The following is a 19,111-nucleotide window of genomic DNA, read 5'->3' as shown; positions in this document are numbered from 1 at the left end:
CTAAGTTAGTCTGAGAGGTTGGTTGGAGAGGGTGTTCTTGAGAAAGGAATATTTAAGTAGTGACCTGAAGAATGCGTTGGGGGTAGTGGTGAGGGTGGCAATATTCCAGGGAGAGGCAACTGCACATGGAGAGGCTCTGAGGCAGGTGGGAAGGAAGTGGTACATTTGAGGAACAGAGTGAAGTCAGTGTGGCTGGAACTCAGTGTGGGAGAGAGTGACAAGAGGGCAAGAGCTGAAGGTTAGGAGGTGGGCAGGGGCCAAATCATGGTGGGGGGGGGTCATTGTAAAAATGCTGGTCTTCATGTCAAAAGAAGCGGGAAGCCACTGAAAAATGGTAAAGAAAGGTCTACCAGGGTCAATCTGAATTTTAATAAGATCATACTCGCTGTAGTTAAGACAAGATTTATAAAAGGTTAGAATGGAAGCAGGAAGCCTGGTTAGGAGGCCACTGTAGTCATCTATGTGAACGATGACCAGGCAGGGAGCAAAGAAGGTGAGGGAGGTAAAAGCTGTTTTCAAAATTCATATACTAAATATGCTTATCAAGTATAAAATAAAAACATATCATTAGGATGTCTTAAAAAAAGACGCCAAAATGTGGGTCAAGGACTTGAGCTAATCACTTCCTTCATTTGTATACACCACTGGCTAGAACCCTAAGAGAACATCATTGTAGTTTCCAGAATATAATGAGGATATGGAACCCTAGAGCTTATCAGCAGGTTGATACTAAATGGTTAAAATGTTGAATATATGTAGAAGAAACAGTTAAAGGAAATGAGCTTATATAACCTAGAGAAAACTGAAATATGACTTGATCCATTCACTAAGAACATTCTATGGGCTAGGCTAGTGGTTTCTCAAACTTTGTCTGTGTGCAAATCAACTGGAAAATTTGTGAAATCTCTAGGCCTGATCCTAGAGATACTGACTCCAACAGGTCTAGGGAAGAGTCCAACCAAGGCTCCCCACATCAAGCTCATGATTCACCACGCACATGGTGCTCCAAACACCAGTCTGAGAGGTGCTGGGGTCCTGCCCTTAAAAAAGTGAGACACAAGTCATAGGCCCATGGTTCCAAGACAGTGGAGGTGCGTGGAGTCAAGCAGGAGGAATGCTCAAATTTACCTGGGGAATTAGAGTGGGGTTTGGGAAGAGTGGTCAGGGAAGGCTTGGAAATAAGTCTTTAAGGGTATAAAGGATTTTTCACACCTACAAGTCTTCAACAAAGCACAATACAAAACTGTACCCGAACACTGGCTGTCACCCCTGATCTCAGGGCACAATGCTTTGCAGGCCTGCTCCACTTTTCATCTGAAACATGTAAAGGAGTTTCATGTTGTTTTTTATTAATATAATTTAATTAAAACATTTTCTATATTAGCATATTTCAAGGTATAAAGTCTTGTCTACAGTCATATTTTCTTCTGCTAAAATGAACTTTTAGTTTACCCCCATGCCTCAATTTCTGGGACTGTGTGTGGCCCATGTCTGTGGAATGAATGAATGAATGACTAGATGAAAATATTAAGGCAAGAAATAAGTTGGTATTAGGATATTACCAGATTTCCTTATCTAGAGGTGTATTTTTAAAATGGCAAGTTTTTCACTTAAGTATGCTTCTGCTTTTAGGCAGTATAATGGATTTTAGAAAACCTCTCCAGTAGCTCTTACTCTTAGGACTTCATGAAAAGCTTAGTTTTTCAAGGAACTTAGCTAGAAATTAAGAGAACTTACCCCAGTCTATCCTAAAACCACACCAAGACCAATTTCTCTCCCAATGAAAGGTCAGTAAATAGAAACTTTTAACTCAACATAGAGTCCAATAGTATATTAACACTTACTTCAGAAGTTTAGCCGGAAATGAACACATGATGAGAACAATGTTAACCATAAAGGAAGCTACAAAAAGGGACAAGAACTTTCCAGACCAAAGTATAGCAACAAAGACTAGGAGAAATGAACAGCTTTAAAAAAAAAAAAAAAAAAAAAAAAGAGATAGCACAGCTATGGCCTATGAAGTTCAGGAAGGTCTATCAAAAGATCCCTATCTTCTGAAATTCAAAATGATTTTATTCTTCTGAAACATATCAAAGACCAACATGTGACTTCTATGATGAGAATACCAGGAATAAATCAAAAAAGCAAATTTATATCCTATAAAATCAAACGGCCTACTTATATAAAGTGATCAAATCTCTCTGAATTTTAGGATGTGAAATAGTTCAAAACCCAAATTATATAACATTCTTCTTCTTCCATAGTCATGGTACTATTTCAGTGTATATTCACGTTCTTCATATACATTTATTTTTATTTAAAATGAATTTCCTGGACCTAGAAACTTAGACTGCAAAAAAAGTAATTTATCCAATGACAAACACCAGAGTCAATAAAAAAAAAATTCCCATCTCCTGTCCTCTTAGTCAAGTGATATTTCTATTGTTTCAAATTCTCTTACCCACAGGAAAAAGGTATTACTTATTAAATGAGGTTTAAATAGAGGATCACATTAATCTAATTTCCCCTAATCTTCTATAGACATTCAAAGAATGAGAAATAAAAAAGGGACCATACAGAGCAAAACCATCCCCTCTAAAATATCCCAGACAGATGGAAGTGTTGGAAAGAAACTCAAAGACCTTCGTGTGCTATAGTTACTTATTTAATTGGCTTCCAATTTTCAAGCTCTGTGAGGACACATAGTGGGATTATCTTGTTCACTAAACATCAAGCATAGTGCTTAGAACATAGTAGAACTTCAATAAATATTTGCAGAAGGGCTGAATTAATAAATCTCTTCATCCTGCAGAGAAGAACACGGAGCTCAGACAAGTTAGGTGACTGGCCTTGAGGTTCTTCCGGTCTCATTGGCCAGGGCTCTTGCCACTCTACTCATTTTCACCCATGGCTATCAAACCCTCTTCAATAAGGGAAATTCCATTCTACTCTGGGCATTTCTGTTACTTTGATCTAGTGGAATTACACAAAGTAAGCCTATTTTCTCTTCTAAATGGCAGCCTTCAAATAATGTGGAGATGACTTGTGTCCTCCCTATTCCAGGTTACATTTGTGTGGCATGGTTTATAGTCCTTTCACTATCCTATCAGGTGTCAATAGATGTGGTTGTTTGTTCTTCCAGAGCAGCATCCATAACTGAAATCTCCAGGTGTGGTCTGGCCACAGTGAGGATGTGTCCTCTTCTTTCTGGACCTGCTTTGTGAATGCATTTGGTGTAGCCACAACAGCCCAAATGCTGGTTTCCCCATGGCTTCATTTGCATGCCCACATGAGCATGAGACCAGAAGAACCTACCTTCTATATTTGCCTTAAATTTTCTGAATATAAGTATAGTCATATCTATTAATCCCTACTAAATTTCACCTTGTTTGGTCCATTCCTCTAGCTTGTTTCAGAATCGCGATTCTCTCATTCAACATATTAGCTGTCCAACCTAGTTTTTTTTGGGGGGGGCGGGGGGGTTCGCGGGCCTCTCACTGTTGTGGCCTCTCCCATTGCGGAGCACAGGCTCCGGACGCGCAGGCTCAGCAGCCATGGCTCACGGGCCCAGCCACTCTGTGGCATGTGGGATCCTCCCAGACCGGGGCACGAACCCGTGTCCCCTGTATCGGCAGGTGGACTCTCAACCACTGCGCCACCAGGGAAGCCCTCCAACCTAGTTTTGAGATCGCTTCAAATTTTATAAGTATGCCTATGATATCTTTATCCAGGTAATTATTGTCCTATGTGGGCAAATAATAAAAATAGTTAATCCTTATAGAGCACTTCCCGTGTGCCAGGCCCTGTTCCAAGCCCTTTTAACCCATTTCATTCTTACTACAAACTTCTGGGGTAGATGTGATTATTTTCTCACATCTGAGATTTTTAAATGGAGGTACAGAGAGGTTTAGTAATTTACCCAGAGTCACAGAGTTAGTGAGTAGCAGATCTAGAAACTTAGCCAGTCTGATTCCAGTCCTCGCTCTTAATTACTAAAGTATGCTGCTTCTCATTGTTATCATGTACCTTTACTGACAACATTCTAGGCTGAAAGGAATCCATTAGTCAATAATCCTTGGGTAAAGCTGCCAATCATTCACCATTCACCATTCACAAAATGACATAACTAAAATCTCTGATAACCCAAGTTTCTCTGTCTTGAGGGTTTTGTCAAATGCTTTTCTGAACACTAAGCATGGATCTGACTGAACTGCCTAGTAATCCCTCATTTTTCCTTTGTGCATTCTCAACCAGACTCAAAAGTCCTGGGGGTCCAGGCCACACCTATGCTTGTCTTATATCTCCCATCGCACCTACTACCTAATGAGCACATGACAGAAATTCAAGTTTTATCTGTGACAGATGGTACTAAAAGCTGAGGCGATGTTCCCCTGAGATTAATTCTGCAGGAAGTAGGAGGATAAAGTTTAAAATGCGGGAGTGAGGAGAGACACCCTTTAGCACTTGAGCTTTCAAGTTCTCTACAACAGGGATTCTCTGATGTGAACTCATACATGGATGTATGGGTCTCCAAACCAGTGGCCATGATGCTTGACTCCTTTGTCTCTCAGTCCCATCCAGCCCCCCATACCCTTTTTGGGGGGTAGTTATTCTAGATGTCTTTGAAGAGCACAGCCTGCACCTCACTCCCACTTAGATATCCTGAGGTGCCCGGTAGAGCATGTGTGTGGTGTACATGAAGGGTTTAATAAATGCTTGTTGACATAAACCCTCCACTAAAACTCCACTTAAGGATTTTACTGTCAGCAACCCCTCCGTGGTCATAGTCAAGGTTGGGGAAATAAAACTTAGCCCTCCAGCATGCACAAAAGACTAACTAACTAACTAACTAGAGATTACTTCTCTGGGAGATAACAATCAAATACACTCAAAAACAAAATAACTTAGACAATACAAAGTGAGAAGGCAACAATGGACTAAACAATTCTCATTTATCCAAGCTGTTTATATGTTTTGAGGGGCATAGCTGAGTCTTCCTTAATTGTTTTTTTTTTTTTTTTTTTTTTTTTGCTGTACGCGGGCCTCCCACCGTTGCGGCCTCTCCCGTTGCGGAGCACAGGCTCCGGACGCAGAGGCTCAGCGGCCATGGCTAACGGGCCCAGCCGCTCCACGGCATGTGGGATCCTCCCGGATGGGGGCACGAACCCGCGTCCCCTGCATCGGCAGGTGGACGCTCAACCACTGTGCCACCAGGGAAGCCCTTTAATTGTTTTTTTTTCTCCTCCAATTGGCTCCCTGCCTATTCCTTAAGTCAAATAAATCTTCACTGTATTACTATCCCTAATAAGTGGGACACAAACTTGAAAATAGTAGTAAAGATAGGAATTGAAGATATGGAAAGTCAATGTCTTTTTATTTCTGTCTCTCATTTCCTTAGGAGATCTGGCACTTTGGCTACTAGAGGATACCCTAATTTTTCACACGGGAATCAAAACAGATTTTTGGCTATGCTAGAATTTGCTTTTTCAGGAGCATAAGTTATAAGTTGTATAACTTTCCTTCTTGGCACTTGAAAACCTACAGACCTTTCTTTACCTAGACTCACATGCATAATTAGTTCCCAAATTCAATTTCTCTTTTTCTTAAGAATTGTCATTCTACATGATTTACTCTGAGGCCAATAAGTAAGTAACTATGCCCAACTCAGAAATATTGCTTACTTTCAGACTGGCAGCTATTTAATGAATAATTAACCACTCCATACTTTCTATCAGGGATGCTTATATTATCAGGGTAAAGGTATCCTTTATGTCTAAACGATGTCATAAAACAGGCCTTTGCCAGAAAGACGCCCTCATTTATCACATGAAATGCCATGTGGTATTAACGAGGTCGATACTGTTTGTTTAATATATTTTGCTTTCATAGGGGCTTGAAATGATTTGTTTTTGCAGCTGTAACAGAGTTAAATTAGGGATTTAGCTTCAGCTTAGCTAGTTGGGCATATATAACCAGGGGCTATTAATTATCTGCCTAGACGCCTTTGGTCATCTTCCCACAATTTACAGCAATCTTGGGGTGCTGAGTTACACCACAAGCAGCCAGGTTCTATCCTAAAATAATCAATCTTGGCTTCTCAGGAACTGAGGGGAGATTAAATAATTCAAATTTTTATTTCTTATTCCACAACACCTCCAAAACACACACACATGTAAATGTTATTAGTGCACAGCTTCTTCATTGAAAGACTAGCTTCAGACATCCGTTCCCACAAATGAGAAACTAAAAAAACAAAAACAAGAACACTTTTCTGACCTTAAAGAACCAATAATCAGCCCCCTTCCCCTTTTCTCTCTTCTCACACAGCTGTTCTGCCTTAAATGGACCAGGGGGAGAGGAGGAAATTTGCTCCAAAGATAAATTTGTCAAAAGCCTGCACTTCGATCCTCATTCCTCACTACCTGCTTGTGAATGTCTGCTGGGAGCAACTGCTGAAAAGCTTGGGGTGGAGGGGTGGCGGCAAGCAAGGGGAGAGAAGAAGGGGAGAGAAGGGGCGGGGCAAAGAAAAACTGGAATGCAATGCAAGCAAAAAGGAAATCTCACACACACACACACACACTCACACTCAGACACACACACACTCACACTCACACACACACACACACACTCACTCACTCACACACACAAAGAGAGGGAAAAAAGGCTCCCCCACCTCAGGTCCTAACAACGTACTTCTTTATCAGAGGTTCATTGTCAATCAATTAGCCAAGGCAGCAGAGGTCTGTGAGGTGGGGGGCACCCGTGGAAACAATGGGCAGTCCTGTTGTATTACTATTTAATCACTTTTGCTAAATAAATAGAGCAGCCCCAAGGTGCTGTCATGTCAAGGGAATTTCTAACAAAAAAACCTTCATTTTTCATTGGTCATTCCTTTTCTCCCTTCAGGACAAGAGAGGGTTATTACTGTAGCCTTAAGTTCCATCTTTGTGTTTCTTGCCTTTGATTCCCACTCGGACCCTGCCACTTTCTGGCACTAATTTGTCAGGCTGAACAAAGAGAGGATTTGTACCTCCTGTAAGGTCTCAATTAGGAATGGCTTCTGCTGTATTATGTGCCATTCAGAGAGGACACAATGCCGGTAATTACAGGAATTTGCACTAAATGGCTGAAGAATTCACAGCAAAACTCCCCCCCCCTCCCCTTGGGCTTACCCCTCCCAAGGGCTGGGGGGGAAAAAAGGAAAGCAAAATGCTCTGAACGCCAGAGAGATGTAATTACCAACAGCAGTCCCAAGAGGTTAAACAGCAGCCAAAGGAGTAAAACCATAAAAACTGACAGTGTGAAATGGTGGAGGGGATCCCCTCAGCTCACTGTTTTCTTGCTGTCTCTTCCCTTAACATTTTCAATTTCAGTTCAGAATCAGGAACACTGCCCCACAGTGGGCTGTCCGATTTCACCTTCAGATTACAAAGCAGTAAGACACTTCAAGACCGGAGCTTTGCATCTCTTGTAGCATCTATAAAAAAGGGCCTGGGCCCTTTTATCACAATACTCAATTGCAAGGTTTCTTGTTTGTTGGGAAATTAGAGGAAAAAATCTGTATGTATTAGTGCCAAGAAAACCATGCATCTATTGAGGGGAAATAGATATGTATACATGTCTAATTCCAGAAGAAAACCGGGCTACTGCCTTATAATGGAATTTATACAGCATTTTGTGAACAACCTCATTTAGAACCACTCACAGGTACCTACCCCATAAATATTTTAATAAGCTGCACAGTCATTTGTTTTAGCATTAATATTTTAACACTACAGATGCCCCATTGCTAAACATAATTTTGAATCCCAACCAGTGACGTCATTAAAGAAGCATTCCTCATTGTCTGTGACAGATGTGTTTCTGTAAAGCTGTACTAAAGCGCCAGCAAATTAATTGTTCCTAAATACCACTTTCCTCACGTGCTCCTCTGCTCAGGCACGTTCTGGGACTTTAGGGTCAAACATGAAGTTCAACCTTATCAAACTGCCCTTTTCTTTGTAAGTCAAAAATGACTGTCTGAGGGCTTCCCTGGTGGCGCAGTGGTTGGGAGTCCGCCTGCCGATGCAGGGGACACGGGTTCGTGCCCCGGTCCGGGAAGATCCCACATGCCGCGGAGCGGCTGGGCCCATGAGCCATGGCCGCTGAGCCCGCGCATGTGGAGCCTGTGCTCCACAACGGGAGAGGCCACAACAGTGAGAGGCCCGCGTACCGCAAAAAAAAAAAAAAATGACTGTCTGCAATTTCACAGAGTTCCACACGGCATCACCACTGACAGTTCTCTGATCTGACCTGTGCACCTAACTTCTGCAGCCCAGCCCACAGTTGCCATTTGGCATTGGTGATGTGAGCATCTGATTAATGTCTGTTTTCCCCAGGGGACTGCAAGTTTCATGAAGGCAGGGACAGGGACCACGTTTGCTTTCTTGCAGCACTGACGCGTCCAGGTGCACCTGAGTTTGGGGCATGTGGTCAGAAACTCAGCGCACAATAAATGGCAGAATGAATGGAAGAACTTAATTTTCAAAGGCATGTTCTCAGGAATAAGAAGCAGCAACTACAAAGGCCCCGGAGGCATGAATGACCAAGGTAGGTTCCAGAACAGCAAGAAGACCACTGTAGCTGGGGTTCCTAATACAGGGCAGCCATGGATCTGGAGAGGAAGCCATGGAACAAACCACACACAATCAAATACAACTATAAAAAGTTCAAGCACATGTGAAGAAATACACAGCTATGCACAAGCATGTATTTTTAAAACCATAACCTCAGGCATTTGGGGATGGTCAGAGTCCATTTTCTCTGCAAGGGCTCTTTAAGTTTCAAAAAAGGATATAGAAAATTCTTCACCTACAGAAAGAATTCAGCGAAGTGAGGCCAACTGCACTATTTTGTAGATTTAAAAGCCAACATTTGTGGCTCCCCCAAATAGCAACTGAATGACATCATGATAAAGAGCTGCTCAGTGCAATCTTCCACTTTTAAAGTTTATTCATCAAAAATATTTAAAGGGGGAGGGACTAAGTGAACATAAATACTTGTAGTCTAAAGAGGCTCACTAAAACCATGAAATACTGTGAATTAGTTTCTCCCTAAAATGATAAAGCCAAGATTCAACTAAAAACGATTTACTGGACTTTTTGACAGTTTGGGAGGTAAACATGCTATACAACCAGATTTTTCACTGAATGTGTGTTTTTATGAGGATGAAAAGTTAGGGGACACAAGTACTAAATGAATAAACAGCTGGTTTAGATTAACTGTGTTTGTGAGAAACATAAATCAATTTTTAAAGTTCCATCTGCTATAATAATCTTTGATAAAATAAACAGCCTCCCAGATAATTTAGAAAACATTCAGAGGTTTGCTTACCAAGTTCTAATATTTTTCTTTTGAGACTCTGCCCCCTACAGGAGATGAAGTATTCCTACCTGAGGTAGGAAACCAGTACTCCAGGCGCGCTTACGCATAACCCACGTGTACCACAAAGCAACGGAGCGTAGCAGTTTCTGATGGAAGAGGGGGCACTGAAGTGAAATTAAAAATTTCTCCTTGAGAATCAGCCACACTGTACAGGTTAGGACTGACTCCTCCCCACGCCAAATGAGAAACATACCTTTGCCCCATTCGAACTCCAAATCAAAGCATGAAGGTAAAAGCTGAGCAGCAAAGGAGTTTTAGACGACATTACCCCTGTCTCCTGGGTTCCCTATTACCACCCATCCCCACCCTATTCTCCAGCCAGCTATTCAGTGAGCACCTGATTCACACAGCAAAGGGCAGCATCCTAAAACGTGGACCCTAAAGCAGCTGCCCCAAGTTCTATCCCAGCCCATTATGTGATCCTTTTCCTACTCTTTTCCACTTAGCTTCCTTCCCCCTGTCTCTCCTACTCAACTTTCTATGCCTTTTTCCTGTTTTAATTTCTCCATCTGCTAGATGTGGTGGACCTGCTGAATGGTGCCCTCTACCTGCATCTCTCCTTCCACTGAGTGTCAGAAATGCTACTGAGGTGGTACAGAATGTGGGCAGGGCACACTCCATCAGGAAGCAAACTTAGGAGAGGAAGGTGAAGTAGAAGCCAACAAAAGGACCATCTTTTCTAACACCTGAGGCTTTTCTTGCCTCTTTTACTAGAAAGTTCCCCGATTCATACTCTGGTTTCTACCTTGAAAATTAAGCTGAGCTGTTCTCCCTGATTCCAATAACAAAGCAGATTTGTTGCCCCTCTCAGCCGTCTAAAGCCACAGGAGTGTACCATAATTCCAGCATGTCCACAGAGTAAGCACTTATAAATTATTGTTGAATGGCTGAACTTTGAAATATAATATATGCACTAGTATAATAAGATACTGAAATGTCAATAATTTCTAAAAACTGTGCTAAAACCAGCATCTCCTTAGTTCAAAAGCATTTTCCAAAAGTAGCTGGCTGACTTAACACAAGGTCACTCATGCCTGCACACATACGGCCCTCACCTAATACGGCTTCTTTATCGGCTCGGGGTTGCTGGTCTCTCCCATCCCACCCTGCAAGTGTCTGCTTCCCAGTTACCGAGGCCCTCCAGACAAAGCAGGGATGATTTACTTAATCTCCCCTTTGGGTAAATTATTTTTCAGTAGTAAAGGCGATCATCATAACTAACTTAAATTCAAAGTTTCACTGTGCCACCACTATTTGGCTTTTCCATGCAGGAACAAGCAGGAAATTGAAAATTTAGTCTTGACTGGTGGTGAGTTTCCTGTTCATTTCTAAACAACATACTTAAATCTGATACACTTGAATTGAAATTTTCCAAATCAGCCTTCCAATTAAAGCTACCTTCATGGTAAATTTCTTGTGACAAATTGTGGGGTTTACTGAAATAACTTGATTTCATTTACAGGAGATATATAGACTTGGTTTAGTGCCGGTTGTTTTCTTTCTGGTTTACTGTCTGGGGGAAGGTGAGAGGAATGGTGAGTGGGGGAGAGAAGCAGTAATAGGGTTTTAAGAACTAACAGATGACTGCCTTGGCCTCCACCTTGTCTCACCCTCCACAGCAGTTCCAGTAGACCCAGGCTTCCCCCGGATGAGGCACCGGCCCATTGTGACTCAGAGGTCATCTGCTGAATCATCTTAGCCCTGATCTTAGCCACCTCCGGGTTTTCTGTCAAGGCTGACTTTCTGGATTCTACCTTAACAGGGTTTGACAAGGTCATGATCAATGACAGTTACTGACTACAGACATTTTCCTCGCCTAAGGAGGGCTAGAAGTCAGCTTTGGGCTTGAATGTCTCTTAGGAGACAATCTGTGACATCCACATTCCCAGTGACCTTTATTTAAGAAGGCAGAGGAAATGTCATCACAACAGACTCGGGAAGCCTAAATTCTAGCCTGGTATGCTTCAGCCAAGTCATTCTGATTCAGTGGGTAGATCAGAGCTGCTTCTACTTACTTCACCAGCATGGCATGAAGATGGACAGATGGTTTAATATAGCAAACTCCTTAAAGGAGAGATGCCTTTTAAACAAGAGGTAGCTAGGACTGGTCTCTTGAGGGGATTTTTAAAGTGAATTCCAATTGTGGGATTCAGGATTGTTCTTTAATGAGCTTTAGGCTGAAAATTTGTTTCATACCTGCACATTTGAAACTCTGAGCAGTGAGACCTCGCTCCAAAGACAAAGTCGTCAGGATGCTGAGGAAGCTGGTGGTCACAGACTGGCGTTTGTTCTTCCTGAGTTCATGCCCACCCATCTGATCCTTGGGTTTGGTCCTCAGCGTGACCTGCAGGTTTTGTTCTGAACTCCTTGCCGCATTGGCAGCTGTTTTCAGAGCCTCCATCCACTCCTGGGCCCTCTGCCGGGTCTCAGCACGGAGGCGGAGGACATCTTGGGGGAAAATGACTTGAAAGCAAGAGTCACAGTCATCCAGGTTGTCCATCTGGACGGCCAGACACACATCCACATTGTAGCTCAGCAGGGGATCCTCGTCCAGCTTGCCGGGCTGAAAAGCCATCAGGTAGGCCCTGCTCAGGACAAACGTAAATGCCTTCCAGTTGTTTTGGATGGTCAACCTGTACAGTGTCCCTGATTTGAGGATGTTTTGGTACTCTTTGGGGCCATCCAAGACAGGGGACGGCACGAGCAGCTCACTGGATTTCTTCTGCAAACAACGATTCTGTGGACAGTCGACATGATGACCAAGCCCCGGTGAGTCAGCCAGCTCCTCCGGCCGTCCCATGTAAGCAGGCGCGGCGGTGTGCACACCTTCCCAAAGCTTCTGCCCCCAGTCCAAAGCCTCCCATGGCGACTCTGCCTTTAGCTGCAGCTGAGTGTTGTCATACAGAACAGTATCCACCAGCCTGGCCTCGAGGTTGCCCAGAACAGATATGCTCTGGAAGTGTGACAGCTGGTACGTGGCACAGAGGTTTTGATTCCCACTGCTGTCGAGGCTGTAGAAGTATAAGCTGTAGGGGGAGAGTTCTGCATAACAGCTTTGCCAGTAACTGTCATGGTCCTTCCGAATCTCCAGGTAACCCTTTTTCAGAATGTTTGGGAATGCCTGCTTGTGTTCTAGAAAGAAAGGAAAAAAAAATAAAAAGAAGCAACATATTAATCCATTAATATGAATGAACTGAATGAGATGAAAAGGCAGGTGCCAGAAACCAAACAGATCAGGGGTTGACATCCTTCTGGCTCAAGAGTAAGTACTGGGAAGGGGGGTGTTGGGGGTTCATGGTCAATGTGACATGCAGAAGTCTGTTCGGAAAACAGAAACACCGAATGACTGGGACTATGCCGTGTGGGCCCATGAAACAACTGCGCTTTGCCAGGATTTCTTGTTTTCTAGAGAACGCTCTACAGAGTACCAAATATGAGAGAGAGAATGTTCCTCCTGCCACCTGACCTAACTCCCTGCTAATACTCATCTTTCTTTAGGTAGGTAAAGCCAGGAAGGGCCAGTGGAAAGACCAGAGCATGAAGTGCACTGCACTTCTCATAAACTCCTGTTTCTCAGATGCCCCCATCGGTCTTCAAGGCCAGGCCATGAGCCTTCTGGCTCATAACCAGTTCTCCAGCCGTGCCCCGGCTACTCACTTCCTAGATCTCTGCTTGGATAGCAGCTCCTCTCACCTCTGAGCCTGTTTATGCTGTTCCCTCCGCTTGCAAGGCCCCTTTCCCACCACTTCCACCAGCTCTGACACACTTACCCTTCACTCAGCCATCCTCTCTTCCAGAAAGGGAGTCTGTCCCGACTCTCCCAACCCCCCTCTCTCGCCTGCACAGACACATCCCTCGGTCAGTATCAGGGATCCTTACTATATTATTCCTCTCTAATGGGCTCTCATCAGGCTGTATTATAATACCATTTATAATTTTTAAATTATAAAAATAACTTATAGGGCTTCCCTGGTGGCGCAGTGGTTGAGAGTCCGCCTGCCAATGCAGGGGACACGGGTTCATGCCCCAGTCCGGGAAGATCCCACATGCCGCGGAGCGGCTGGGCCCGTGAGCCATGGCCGCTGAGCCTGCGTGTCCGGAGCCTGTGCTCCGCAACAGGAGAGGCCACAACAGTGAGAGGCCCGCGTACCGCAAAAAAAAAATAATAATAATAATATTAATTTATAATTTTTAAAGAAGTGTGTCTTCGCCACTGGTCTGTAAGCTCCACTGAGGAGGGGGGCAAGGCCTGTCCTGTCATCCTTATATCACAGCGCATAGTATAATGCCTGGTACACAGTAGGTACTTAGTAAGTACTTGTTGAATTAGAATAGAAATAAAGCTTCTACTATAATGTCCACCATATAATAGGTATAATTCCCTTCCCTTCTCTTCCCCTGTGTTTCACAAGTTCATCTGGTCATGCCATCTTTAATTAATGATTAGCTGCAACAGATACAAATTTCATACTTTAATAAAAGGGGACTGTCACTTGGGAGATGTCCTGATACTTTCATCAGGCATGAAAATGAGGGAGCTCTCCTCCCTAGTAGAGCTTTTCATTTCTGAGATGTTTCTCAATCTTTTTGCTGGCACACATCGGAGACAGTCATAAAACTAATTGAGTCACTCCCTGAAGAAGAGAAATCACATTCCCAAAGGGTATGATTTCTGATCTTGGCTGGAGAAAAAAAAAAGAGTAACACAGATCTAGATCTTCAAATAGCAAACCAAAAGAGAAAATGAGAGAAATGAGGCAGAGAAAAGCCAGTTTTACCTGCTTTACATCTCTGCTCCTGACATTCATTAGTATTTCTGTGGTAATTCAAAAGCCATTAATTTCTTGCAACCCACACTAATCCCTTTGCAGAGAGAGATAATGGATGCCTATTCTCTGTTTTCTTTTCTGATAATGCAGTAAGAGAGGCAGTGCTGTTAGAGACACTGATGCCGCCTCTCCTCCTCTCATTTCCATCAGGTGCCGAGGACAGTTCAACCTTTTCCATAATAAGACGCATAACCTCGCGTCCCTCCATCCCCATCCCTCCTGTGACCTAACACCTCAGGCATGCATCCCCGAATAAAATAAAAACCTTCTCTCTTGCTTTTAGCTAGGAATTTTCCTCTCCTTTTCTTTCCTCCCTGAGAGCTTTTTACAACAGCTTCCACGAATTAGAAATTCTAACTATAATTGGAATCAAGCCAGAAGCAAACCTCACTCCTTTCTGACTGTATAAGCTAGGGTGGCAGATGCCAGCTTGGGTGGACTGAATAGAAGTCTAACAGGGAGTCTCAAAAGTTTCCCTACCTTCTTGCTGCAGAATAAGGTAAAGAATGCACTGTGTTTCAATATTTTCTCCCCACCTCGTCTCAGCCCTCTCTAAATAGGTCTGTTAAACTGAGATAGAAAAGAGGGTGTTCATCATAGGAAGTGGCCCATCCTTATAGGCTGCAGTTTGTAGTGTGATTTCTTGGAAAAGAAGAGAACAGGTGTGATCAGGAAACTAATCTCAGCATGTATTCCTTTCTGGAGGGCCTGTTTATTGCAAACCTTATTAATATGTTGTGTGTGAAGTATTAATTATCTGACTGTAGAGGGCTGGAGAACTACATTTCTCTTTAATCTCTAGCTGCTACTTTCTACTGAATCTGAAGTTTATTTTGAATATTTTTGCATTGACAAATCAGAAGTTATATACTTAAATCTAAGCCTTCGTTAATTTACTATAGTTCAACTTTTGTTTCCCCGGACCATATCATTTCATCACATACATTCTTCTAAAGTGTTCCATTTCACGAATGAACAATATTATCTCTGTCTTAATTAATATCATAAATGGTTCAGGTAGAACAGCTGACAAAGGTTATCGCCATTTCCCCAGTGAAAATGGAGAAAGGTGATCAAAATGAATCACTGTCTGTAAATTTCATACTGAACCCATAAGAGAGTCATTCCCTTGTGAAAAACAGCAAGAAGCAAAAACAAAAACATAAACAAAAAGAACTTGAGAACTCTTTGCCTCCCCATTGCTTTCCACTGTGGCTAGTTACAAAGACCTGAGTCAGTTCCTCCTCAACAAAGATCCCTTTTCCCTCTCCTCCTGGTCCCACAGTACCCAGCGCAGTGGCTTAAGGGCAAAAATTGCTACTGATTGACGAGGAAAAGGGGCTTTTTCCCCCTCATGAACCTGACTCATTTCTGTGCTGCCAACCCACCGAGGAGTTCCTCTTTTGCCATTATTTCCTCTTTCTGTTCTCAAAAAAGTTCCCATTCTCAGGCCACCATCTTAATCAAGATCTTAAATGGGCTCCCATTTCAAGTCCTCCCCCCGCACCCCACCATGTCACACTCAGTTACCGGGGTAACCTTTCTGGATCACTCATAACCTTTCCCATGCCCTCCTCATCAGCCCAAAACCCTGCACAAGTTTCCTGGTGCTACACAATAAAGTCCAAACTCCTTAGACTGGCCTTAACACATTTTCTCACGGAAAATTTCAAACACAGTCAAAGGCATGGAGAAGAGTAAAATGGACACCTGTGGGCTCACCCCTCAGCTTAAAAGTCATCAGGCTTCCGCTAGTCTTCTTTCCTCTTTCCCACTCCTCTCCAACTCTTGCTTTTTATTGTTTTTTGTTTGTTTGTTTGTTTTTGCTGGAATACTTGAAAGCAAATTGCAGACATTTTATCATTTCTACTGTAAATACTTCAGGCTGTATCTCTAACAGATAAGAATACATATATATACCAGTTTCACACCCAAAACATGAGTAATTCCTTATCTAATACCCAGTCTGTATCTCATTTCCCCAGATTCTCTCAAAAAGTTTCTTTATACAGATGGTTTGCTCGATTTAGGTCCACACCTTGATTTGGTTGGTAGGTCTTTTAAGCCTCTTTAAATCTATAACAATTCCCTCTTTCTCCTTTTTTTTTTTTTTCATGCCATGTATTTATTGAAGAAATTCATTCCTTTGTCCTGTAGAATTTCTCACATTCTGGATTTGGCTGAGTGTATCCTCACTGTATCAGTCAAATGCTCCTGTTTCCCAGGTTTTCCATCAACTGCTATTTACTTATTTTATTATTTTTTTTAAATATTAATCTATTTATTTGGTTGCACCGAGTCTTAGTTGCGGCAGGCAGGCTCCTTAGTTGCAGCTCGCCAGCTTCTTAGTTGCGGCATGCATGGGGGATCTAGTCCTCTGACCGGGGATCAAACCCGGGCCCCCTGCACTGGGAGCAGAGTCAACCACTGCGCCACCAGGGAAGTCTCTCATCTGCTATTCAGATCTCAAGATCCAGTTAGGGTTTTTGTTTTTGTTTTTGTTTTATGCAAGAATATATTACAGGTGGTTGTCCTACTTGCAGGGATATGGAGACTGATTAGGAGGTTCAGAGGATGTTAGCCTGACCCTTCCGTTTTGAATTTCCCCAGGGACCTTTCACACTGTAGCCACTCTCTTCCACTCCCAACACTCCAGCCAGGGGACTTGCTGTGGCTTCCATTACTGGCCCCTCCCGACCTTCAGGCATTTTCTCTCACTGTTCTCCCTGCCTAGATTTCCCTGCATCTCTGCTTGTCCATGTTTTCATCATACGTGAGAGCGAGTATAAAATCTCACCTTTTCCTGAAGCCTTTCTTTGTCCCCTATAGTTGAACACAACTGTTCTCCTCTGAAGCCCCATGGCTCTATGGCTACATCACCATGATGACTCATTTCAGATACTATTTCACACTCATCAAATACGTACTAAGTTATATAATAAAAGTATTCCAAAAAAATCAATAAGAAATGATTAAAAACAGTTTCTGCCTCCACATCCCGGCACCCACAATCCTTCTGCCAGACTGTAGAGCGTTTGATAGGAAGCCTTTAGACAGTATACATATGTAATAATAATATTATAAATAATAATTAGGCATGTTCCCATATATTAGCATATGTAATTAAAACGTGCTTCTATTTGGGTTACTTTATGCAATTCTGTTTTTTTAAAAAACCACCATGTCCCAGATCACAATAAATGAAACATTTAGGTAAACATTTAATTTACCAAAAAAGTCTGAACTGCCTGAGTCAGCACCATGAATGATGTCATAAGACTAGAACTTCAAAGATCAGACAATAGTTTAAAATGAAAGATAAAGAGCAACGTTTTAACATTTTCAAAGAACTCAAAAGCCTATGTGGTGTCAGTATTCCAAATCAAACTTATCTAGGCAAATTTAAAGGAAACATTTAAGTTCTTACAACAAGATGAATAAATGTGAAAGGAAGCTGAAGTAGAGAGTGAATGGAGTACCATGATGCTATAGAATCACATTCTGTCCTAGACAAGCCCAAAAGGACTGCCTCTCAAAGTTCAACAGATTTATTACATTTCCTTTGCCCTTCATCGTCTTTCTTTTCAGTTTCTCTACAGGTTATCTAGGCTATTGTTAGCTAAAAGGATAGATGATGTTAAAATCTGAAAGCCTAGCAAACAGGATTTACAACTACACATGGGCTCAAAACTAAGGGAGCAAAGCAATTTGACACACATTTACCGAGTACCAACTATGTGCAAAGTAGAACACTAAGCTTTATTAGAGACCCAAAGATGACAGACATCCTCAAGGTGCTTACAATTCAGTTTTGGCAAATGACTCTAATAGGAGGCTTCCAGATCAATGATAAAGGAGGAACCATAGCGCCACTTCAGAACAAAGACACTTCTATGATTTGGCTCTTCTTCATGAATGGCCAGTGCCAATGACCTGTACTCAACTGCTACTGTCTCTTGACTTCCAGATCCCATCCCCAGCCTCCCAGACTACAGTGACACTTGGTTCAACTTCACCTCACAGCTCTGACCCAGGTGCTGCCAGCACTACATGACAGCCTAGAGCATGGGAGAATGTGACTAGACTCCCTCAGATACAGACAACCTGAGAACCGTCTGTCTACTCACTGGCCAGCCCCACTTCCTCCTCCAAGACTGCATGCTTCTCTGGGGTTAGTTGCAACCTCTAGGCTTCAGGACTCAGCCCTAGTCCTCAACTCCAATTTCTGGACTTCCCCTCTCACTGAATGGCCTGCTCTTAGCTCCACGCACCCTCGGAGTAATAGCCCCTTCTGGCACTGTCTGACGCAGAGACAGGAGGCAACTTTCACTGACTGCTACTGACTGCCTGGAACCCTGTACTGAGAAAGATGCTGAGGTCACATCCAGACTCAGTGGGGAAAAAGCACCATGATGTCACTGAGGTGGGAAAAGATACATGTTATGTATTTGCCATCTGGTTTTAGGATCTTTATGAACACAGGTCCTCCTCCTCCTTGATTCCAGAGACCTAATTCTCTCTTCCACAAGAGTAACATCCTAGACCTCTTAGACCTCTTCATCACAAAGTATTTTCCAACTTCCAATGCGGTACTCCTTCATTTTTCTCACTTCTCCACCTCACCTACCTTCCACTCCATCCTTATAAGGACCTTTAAACATGAAGCCCTTCCACCTCACCCCTTAAAGTCTCTTCCTTGTTTCACTGGACTCCTTCCTCTAACTCTGTAGTCAATAGTTAAAACTTGTTTGCTCAGACTTCCCAGATTTAAGCACCAACTCTGGATCGTTACCATCATCTATTTAAGACCAGCATGCTTGAGGAGGACACAGAAGTAGTAACACAGGTACGTTAGCTCA

General features: G+C 42.8%; 1 protein-coding gene across 10 annotated transcripts in view; it reads right to left on the bottom strand.

The window, feature by feature from the left end:
* Positions 1 to 19,111, bottom strand: part of PLEKHM3 (pleckstrin homology domain containing M3) — a 191,335-nt gene that overhangs the window by 134,121 nt on the left and 38,103 nt on the right. For all 10 annotated transcript variants that reach the window (XM_082631337.1, XM_082631334.1, XM_082631336.1 and 7 more), the window contains one exon: positions 11,620 to 12,555. In XM_082631337.1, coding sequence (XP_082487463.1) covers positions 11,620 to 12,555 — 936 coding nt within the window. The remainder of the gene's footprint in view (positions 1 to 11,619; positions 12,556 to 19,111) is intronic.

The sequence above is a fragment of the Mesoplodon mirus genome (genome assembly GCF_964341445.2).
Source record: "Mesoplodon mirus genome assembly, chromosome: 8".
Classification (NCBI taxonomy): Eukaryota; Metazoa; Chordata; class Mammalia; order Artiodactyla; family Ziphiidae; genus Mesoplodon; species Mesoplodon mirus.
This window is presented reverse-complemented; position numbering and strand designations above follow the sequence as displayed.